General features: G+C 38.6%; 1 protein-coding gene across 4 annotated transcripts in view; it reads left to right on the forward strand.

The window, feature by feature from the left end:
* kcnt1a (potassium sodium-activated channel subfamily T member 1a) overlaps positions 1–7911 on the forward strand; it is a 225710-nt gene extending 217799 nt beyond the window's left edge. For all 4 annotated transcript variants that reach the window (XM_051931758.1, XM_051931760.1, XM_051931759.1 and 1 more), the window contains one exon: positions 1227–7911. In XM_051931758.1, coding sequence (XP_051787718.1) covers positions 1227–1344 — 118 coding nt within the window. In that variant the 3' untranslated portion in view covers positions 1345–7911. The remainder of the gene's footprint in view (positions 1–1226) is intronic.
* The last annotated feature ends 1824 nt before the right edge of the window (positions 7912–9735 follow it).

The following is a 9735-nucleotide window of genomic DNA, read 5'->3' on the forward strand; positions in this document are numbered from 1 at the left end:
GGTCACACAGTGTCAGTAGCGGGATTTACGCCCAAGGTTTGATTTCCAATCTTGCTGTTCTTTTAGCATTTATATTCTTTGTTTAAAATATGTATTCACTTGTGTAGAACACTAGAATCACACTATCTTGTCATAACTATGTTATCAAAAACAATTTTATATTGTGCCCTTATAAAATATTTGCACTGCACTTAGTTTCAGGATAATAATTTAAAAATTATTAATCTAAATGGGATTGCTTTGAGCAAAAACACCCATTTACAAAACGGTAACAGTTGAAACACTGACACAATGTGTCGATGGTGGTGACTTAGTTGTCAGTAGGTCACACTTCCTATGCACAACTTCCGACTAAATTTATTTTATTTTATTAAAATTGGTTGGCGGTGTGGTGTAGTGGTTAAAGCTTTGTACTTCAAACCCTGAGGTTATGGGTTCAAATCCCACTACTGACACCATATGATCCTGAGCAAATCACCTGCCTGTGCTCCAACTGGAAAACCAAAAGAAATGTAACCAGATGTATAATAAATGTTGCAAGTATCCTTGCCAAATAAGTAAATGTACAGTAACTTTTACATAGCCCTTTACAACTGTGTTAACAATTTGTTACTTTAGAGCAGAAAATACCACATTACTGTGCCATAATTGTCTTATCAGACACATCTTTTTCATTGTACCCTTCTATAGTGGACCCATTCTGAAGCCATTTGTACCATGGTTCTCACATTTCTAAAAATGGAGCTGACTTGCTAAGGGTCACACAGGGAGTTGTGGTTCCCATCACGCTGAGCTGATGTCTAAATGTTATTGCAACTGTGTTTATTTCATTGTAAATATGTGCAACTACCAAGTTACACACATTAAGGGGAAACTTAAGGTTCTTTAAGGGTCAAATAAAAAGACTGAAAATAAAGCCTACAGACACAAGGCACTATTTCTCTTTATTTAGTTCCTTTTATGTGTGGAGGAACAGCTAAATAACATCCATGCTTATAGCAAACTCCCCTTCCTGTGCCACATCTACCAATAGTTAGTAGAGAAGAGTGAAACTATAGCTGGAACCAAATATGCACATATTGCGCCATACAGCATTACAACACTATTAGGATCCACAAATTTTAAATAAAAACAATGTTACTCTTTCCCATTCTCCATTCTGTTTTCCTGGAGTATGTTGAATCAGCGTGACGTAACTAATTCTCATCTTCTCCTGTTTCTTTTAGTTACCTGATCCGGTCAGACCCCCTGGCACACGTGCCAAGTGAATCTCAAGAAGCAAAAGGATGCTTTGGCTTGAAACAAGAATTTGGAAGTGAAACGAGAGATGAGACAACACTGTAGAAATTACCTGTGAGCTTCAGTGTGCCGTATCTTTTTTGATGTTAACCTCTTGGAAGAGGTGTAATACACGGAGCCTTGTCCATGGACAGTGCCCCTGGGCGGCTGGTACTGGGGGACAAAGAAAGGGAACAAGACAGTAAAGGAAAGAAAGATGCTGAAGGTAGCTGAAGCATGGCGGTTATTCAGCATGGATTATCAGGTGGACCAGCTCATGTGAAATGCTGCTTTGACTAGGTTTGTGAAGACAGGAGGGAAAATATAATTTTTTAAAGTTTTAGCTCAGGACAGTTTTTTTTTTTTTTTTTTTTATCAAAAGAAATTTTATCATGGAAAATGGCAGACTTGGAACTTGTTCCCCATAGTAGAAAGAGCATAACTTCTTATGGACAGTGTTTCTTCTCGTGATACATTTCTTTTAGTAGTTTAGAGGTTGCTGACTTCTTCAGTGAAATACTTTTAACTCGTTATGTCACAACGGTATGACAAGGACACCACTTATAGTGTCTTCTGCAATTTCCCTGACAATTCAGACTCAACTGGCATTGACTACTGGAAAATCAACATTAAAAAAAGAAATAGTCAAAATTAATATGAATGTAACTTTAAAAGACTGATTATTTATTAAAAATATAATTGTCTTAAGGCATAACTTACGATATGAAGAATTAAGTAATGAATATGTTGTGCAAAGACCAGGAAGGCAGCCAAATTATTTATTTATTTTTTAATTTATTTATTTTTTGTGGCATTACTATGTTATGAGAAAGTAGAGCAAATTAAATGGACCTCATTTTTTTGCATTTCAAAACTAACTGGCACAATAGCAATTTATGTGTTACTACTGCCATGTGTTTCTTCAGTGTGGAGCGGGGTGTGCATTTCATTGTAACTTTGCAATGACTCACATTGACAGGAGAGGGAACTCTACAACAAAACTTGCATGCACATCCGTAAAATTATTTTAGTGTATTAGTATTCCTAGAAGTAGTGAAAACTTAGCAAACTCGGACCAACCATTCTCTTACTTAAATGGCCTTTTACTCCTAATTAAACTCAAATAGCATTTTCTGAGATTTTCTGCACTTTTTTTAATGATTACCCAGTAATGTATATTCATGTAATTATCATTAAGGGGAAATTAATAACACAACACTTTTTTATATGTTGAATATTTACCAGTCAAGAGAAAAATGACACAGCAGAAGGCAATCATGTTTGTTTTAGTTATTAAAGGCATCCGACCAGATCATAAGCCACACTGATCTTTTAAGAAATTTCTGTGGTTTATTAAAAAATTGCTTCCTAAATAGAGAATGCATGGAGGTGAACCTTTGTTAAATAACTCAGTTACCAACACTGAAAAAAAAAACAAATTTTAAGATACCTAATCTTTGGGCTGGTCCTGGATAGGTCAAGTTTTGAGAATTGCAGGCAACATAAAGGTGTTACTGTACATATGTACATAAACAATTGTAAGCATCCATGCTATACATTCTGCTTAAATTTTATTGTACTTAGGCACTCCCTTAATATTTACCTGCCACAATGCCCCAGGATTAATGCTACATCCCTGTAGGGGAAGATGAGGAAAGTTGTCTCAGGTTTTACTTAGTCAGCTGTGGATGGGTCAAATATAAAGTTATTGCCAAGCAAAGGCCTGCATTGATTAGGTAAATTACCATTAAACAGATACAAAATAACAAGCATTATCAACAGAGATACGTAGTATGTAATAAACTAATTTAAACTGGGACACTTGAGATGTGTCTCACAAGCAGGGGCATGTTGTCACGAATAGTTAAAGCTGTCATCAAGTAGGCCTTTAGAACATACCAACTACTACAGACTAACTCAGTGGCAACAGCATCATGTTCCTGTAATAAAACACAATTTTACAGTTATAGGCTGCTCACTGTTACAGGTCTAGTCCAGGCCTACGTCAGCGCCATAGCTGCACAGCAATCCGTAACGAAACTTAAACTTCTTGCTGCTTCTGGCAGTTCCACCAACGCAAATGGGGGCAGGCAACTTCATGATGATATCAGTGGCGTCATGCTCCCATATATCATCCTTTTGTTATGATGAAATGAAGTCTTGTTTTGACGGAATTCGACGCATGTGATGTGACAACATGCCCCAATAGAGGTCCGTACATTTCAGTTTTCAGCAGCACCAATGAAGTTCTTGTAAACAACTAGCACATTGCACAATAAATTCAGAATTCAAAGATCTTCAAATCAGTTACCTGTGTTGAAATACTCTCCGGAAATGTGAAACTCTCTGATACACGAAAAGATGCTTTTTCGTTGACAAAAATACGAGTTTTAATCCGTGATGTAACCAACAATCCTACTGTTGAACTAATTTATTTCATTTCATTAGCTACTCATCACTGTATTGTTTACACGCTATCCAGTGACGTCAGCACACCATAGATGTAATAACTTTTGCTAGATGACCCTTGAGACAACCTGCCCCGTCTTCCCCTACCACACATCAGAATTATTTCAAACATTCAAATCGATGATGTCTGAGGGGAATTATCAGGAAAACTGTAATGATATCAGTGTTCGACTGGTCTGCATTTGCAAGTATTACTTATTTAGTTTTCATATTGCAGCATATCCTGATCTGAGCGTAAATGAAGTACAAGTCTTCCTTAGCCACAAAGTTTCACTTCAGTTTGTTTCCTGCATACACTTTCAAGGCTCAGCCTGCATTACTATGGGTGACTTCTCTAGTGTCTCACCCTGTTATGACATTATGTCTAACTCCGCCTCACCCACTGAGGACGTTTCATGGACATCTTCCATTCATTCTGGTATATCTGAACAGCACACAGGCAGGTCATTTTCTATCTGGACAAAACATGATCCTCTTTCATGTTAAAATTTGTTTACCAGCTTGCATTGGCATTTCTCCATTTCTAGACTCTCCTTATGAATAGTAGTAGTATGCCCTTGTGAGACCACCGTTGCCTCCTTTTACCCTAATTGTTTGTTTTCCTTGTAGACTCTTAAATACATTTGATGAAATCCTGCCGAGGTTCACCAGATCTTTCTTCAGAGTCCTGTTTAAAATGCAGCATACGACATGTTTCAAACTCGCAGTGAGTCGGCTTGTACCCTTGTCCTTTTATGTAATTCTCCATTTGTAAAGATACTGTGGCATTTACCCTTATGGAATTCTCCTGTACGTTAGACAAGCAGGCAATTCTTCATCTGTGTACATACATAATTTAAAAACTAATCCACTCCTGTCAGCTACCCTGGGGCCATAATTGTAACTCAACAGAATCCATTCCAATCTAACAATTCCATCTAACTACAATCTAACCAAAGTAGCGTTTCTTTCTGACTTAGCGATTGAGTGCACTTCATAATTCACGTAAAGATGTCCTTCCTTCCTTCCTTCTGTCCGTATACTAGCCAGTGTTTCCAGGTGAGAGTCGTGAGAAGCCTGGGCTCATCCTGGCAGCATTTAAATACCGACAGCATTCATCCCACATCACAAATCGTCAAAGCTCTTCAAGATCAAGATCTAGAACTGACATTTTGATAAGGAGAAATTCATGATCAATGTGAACCTAACATAAATGCGCATATGTCATGTATGCATTTTTCTATAAATGACACATTAGTGCCATGTTGTTGGTGTGTCCCAAATTGACGTATTCAGTTTGTTTGGAGCCCTGCTCACTTTCCATTTTCAGGGTGACAACAACACTTCCAAAACAACAAACCTGAAGATACGTTTCTCCCGTCAACATCTTGTCTTCTGTCCTAATGATCTTCTCTTCCTTCTTTTAACACACCCATGGACACTTATGCTCTCCTGATCCTGTCCAGAGAGAGTCCATCCAGCTACAAATAAACCGCCCACCATATGTATGAGGAGTTCTTGCTTCATTGTCCTTCTCCAAACAACTCCTTGTGAACTTTGTGAAGACAAACACAAGTTCTGCGCTCTTTCTGGGGTGTTAATAGCATTACAGTATATACAGGCATTGAGGCAACATGGCTGTCTAAAGTAAATAGAAAATGCTGGAGTAAGTGTATAGTTTGAATGTGCATTTATATATTGTATATATAATTATTTGAAGCATATTAATTTATTGTTATTTATTTTATCTTTCATTTGTTTTTTAATTTTAAAATCAGTATTGATTATATCAGCCATATCATTACATTAGGCTTTCATTTTGCATATGTTTTTGCTTATAACCAAAGAGAAAAGGCTTTGGGTTCTGATTTCTGGTATTTGGTGGGCACATAAAATGTTACAAAAATTTAATATATCAGAGTTTATCAGCTCCTGTTATGGTGAACATGTTTTGACACAAGGAACCGCAGCTAGTGCTTACCACTATGTGGGAGTCCCACTGCCCACCCAAACCTGTCACACACCTCCGCCATCTCCTGTTGTACTGATCCATGGGCATCGTGCAGTGTAACGAGTCACCTCGTAAGGGACAGGGCTAGGGAGGCCACCATAGGAAAAACTCTAGGCCAAAACCGAAATTCAGAAAATGTTGGTCTGAATGCCCAAAGGCTTTTGTTTTTTCATGTTTGTTATTGCATAAGGCCGGCATTAAATCATTTTCACTTTTGATATATGCATTTCAGTGAAATTGAATTGTAAGCATGCAAGATGACAAAAAGACTCATTATCAAAGTCAATCATTTCAAAGAAGACATATTTAAAAACTGCATGGAGTCTGCATGGTCTCCCTGGGTCTGAGTTGGGTTTCCTCCCACAGTCCAAAGACACGATGGTTAGGTGGACTTGTGTGTGTGTGAGTGAGTGAGTCCTCGCTTCAGTGAGCTGGCACTCTGTCCAGACGTTGTTCCTGCCCTGTCTCCCTTCTCAGGATAAGCAATTTTGAAAATGGATGAATAGACATATTTGAAAACACTGGACTGAAAATACGTATAATAAATATCTAAATAAAAAATGGTAACAGAATGTACTTTTGTAAATAATAAGTGATGACTCAATCTCACGGTGTAAGTCTACCAAGTAATGTACAGTCTCCTATGTTGAAAAACAGACATAAAATAAGTTAAAGCCAGCACTAGAGGGCAGTAGCATTATATTTTTGTCCTCTTTTTACTTTCTTAACGGTTCATCTAATGGAGATGCTGGAAGGTCCCTTCTTCTGTCTCAGCACACTGTCATTCACAGGGTCCTCTCAAAGTGCCCACTTGCTGTGGCAGATGCCTACTTGACTTTTTGCCCAGTTGTTGATTGTCGCTGCAGCAGTTTCTCCCATTTAGGTGTGGCGTAGCTATTTGCATGGTGTTACACACAAGTCCAGGTGTCAATGTTTTCAGCAAAAGAGGGAAAAAAAAGAAAACTTCCCTACAATGCACTAATTGTGTATTCTTGAAAGTCCGGAACTCTTCATACCATTCCATAAGTGCAAGGCATTCAGGAGCACAGCTGAAAGGCAAGATCAGGTCTCTTTTGGGAGTAGTATTCTTATCTCACTAGCTAGCAGTGCTAGCTGTCAAAGACGGACTGAAAGCGAAGTAATCCACATAGACCTCAAGTGTTAATGTTTGCAGTGCATCATTCAATGTGCATGTCTCTGTTATATGCCATTTAGTATGGGATTCGTAAAAGCAGTGTTAATGTTTGTGATGCACCATCTGTTGGAATAACAAATGCAATGCATTAGTACTAGAGATGTTTGTGATGCGTCATCCTTTGGAATGACAGAGACATAGCAACTGGACCATCCCATAGCCAGACACGCAGGCACTTGTCCTTTCATCACCAGGGGATATATGTGTTAGTTATCATCAACATTTCACTTTTCTTTTATTGCTGGTTACAACCTAAACTTTACAGGTGTGAGCTGATTTGAAGTGAGCCCCTATACATTTATAATAATGAGTGTAAATTGAATGAATGGATCAATAAATCCAAAGTGAGACGGACCTTGTAGCACATTTTCATGTCTAAAGCACTGAATGTTTATGTGTGCCTGTCTGTTAGTTTGCCCCAGCAACTTCAGTCGTACAAAGCATTTTGCTTCTTAGGAAAAATCACAGTCGTGAGGTCAACAGCATCACAAAGTATCATTCATAGAGTTTTAATTTGCAGGAATTTCTCTTTTTTAAATAACAATGACTGAAAATCAATATGTTTTACTCTTAGCAATCAGAGCCGTCCTCTCCCAGAGGGCCAAACCGTCCCAATCTCCAGAAGTAATCGCTTGCTTCACAAATATTGAAAAGCCATGCAGTTTCTTATTGTTGGTTATATAAATGAAGTCTTTATACCTATTTGTTTTTTTTAGTTTAGGTATTGGAGAATATTGTTTCATTTATATAGTACTGCATTATAAAACACTGGAAACACTTTTTAGACTGAACTGAATTTGTTGTTGTTGTTTTTTTTTCTTTTTTGTCCCTTCAAAGTCCCTGTTTTCTGAATGTGCAGATTACACTCTGAACAGTTCTAGAATAAATAATTTTGTACGATTTCTTATATGAAGTCAGTGTGCTTTATTGTTCTATGTAAGAATTCAATAAAGTAGCTGCATGCAGCCTTGACAAGTGACTCTTGTGGTGACTTCTTTTCAGCTTTTTGATGAAGTGTTGATGGATGTTGTGAAGAACTTTATTGTTTCCCTGCTGAGGCTCCTCACACTGTTAAACGTTCACACCAGTCCTCGGTTTTCCTCTCTCCTGTGATTCTGTCCTACACTTTTCTCACTCCACTCCCTTTTTTATATTTTGGGATGCCTTGTTAAATACTTTGTCCTGTGTCTTCTTTGTTTTACTGATACTCTTTTTTATGTAAGATTCCAAACAAGGATGCACCAGCGTCCAAAGAAATTGCTTGACACCGAATGTTTTAAATATGACGGATGGTCCATATTGTGATGATTCACAGTACTTACACTTAACTTCAATTCCCAGATGTACCAGTTTTGTACTTATAATGATGACACCCCGGATGTCTGAATGTATATGCCATTTTCTAGAAGTTCCTTCTGGAGAATGAGAAGGTTGCTCTTTCCGAGAGCCGAGTACCTTTCCTGTGTTTCTGCTTCTTCCTACCGTTCCCAAATGGCATTATTACTTTTTGTGTTTGCTGTTTGGATCTGTACAAATGAGTGGTCATGCATATACTGAGAAAATGGAGATTTGATGAAAATCTCACTAAGATAAAAGGACAGTGTGTGACAAGGAGAAGTGAAAAGACTGGACTCTGGACATGCAGTGGTTCCAGATGTCAGTATGCTTGGTCCATCTGAACTAGTCCTGAAAGAAACTCTCTGAATGGTCCTTGAAGAACAGCTTGAACGGCCGTTCTATGTCTGAGCCAAAATGAGCAGAGAATTACGAGTTTATGAGTTGAGTAAAGATTCACTGGCAGAATGGCGATGCTCCCCCAAAGAGTTTAGGAGAGGGAATGGTGAACAAAACAGGAAGATTATTGTCCCCTTGAATAGTGGATTCAGACCCACACTGTCTGCACACTTTGTTGTGTTGTAGTTTTTATTTCAATGGATACATTTGCCATTTTTACCCATCTATCTATACATAATAACACATAGTGAAAACATGTAATCAAAAAGTTTGCAAATTTAATAAAAATCCAAATCATTCAATAAGTATCCAGACACTTCATTCAGTACAAGCCCCTCTGGCAGTGTTTCCACCTTTGACGCTTCTTGGTAACTCTCTACAAGCCTTGCACACGTGGATATGGGCAGTTGATCCACTTCCTCCTGGCAGACTTTCTCCTAAGCTCCATTAGATTGGATGGGAAGTGTCTGTAAGCTGCCATCTTGAGGTCTCTCCACAGATTTTCACAGGTTTATGCCTGGGCTTTGACTGAGCCACTCAAGAACATGGAAACATGTGCTGAAGTCACTTCAGTGTTGCCTTGGCTGTGTGCTTTGGATCATTGTCATGCTGAAAGATGAACCGTTACCTCAGACTGAGATGGTGTGCAGTCTGGATCAGATTTTCTTCTCTATTTGGCTACATTCATTCTTCCCTTAATTCTGACCTGTCTACGTGTCCCTGCCACTGAGAAGCACCCCCATAGCATGATAATGCCATCGCCATACTTCACAGAGTTCTGCCCAATTTTGGTCTCATCAGACCAGAGAAACATTTTCCTCCTGCTCACAGAGTCCTTTAAATGCCATTTGGCAAACTCCAAGTGGAATGTCTTATGTGCATGATTGATGGAGTACTGCTGAGTTGGTTGTCCTTCTAGCAGGATCTCGCATCACAGCACAGGACATTTGAAGCTCTGTTAGAGTGACCATTGGGTTCTTTATCACGGAGGTCTACAGAGAGCTCCTTGGACTTCATGGTTTGGTTTTTGTCCTGACATGCAGCGTGGATTGAGGACCTTCTTCTATAC

Source organism: Erpetoichthys calabaricus, chromosome 9 (genome assembly GCF_900747795.2).
Source record: "Erpetoichthys calabaricus chromosome 9, fErpCal1.3, whole genome shotgun sequence".
Lineage (NCBI taxonomy): Eukaryota > Metazoa > Chordata > Cladistia > Polypteriformes > Polypteridae > Erpetoichthys > Erpetoichthys calabaricus.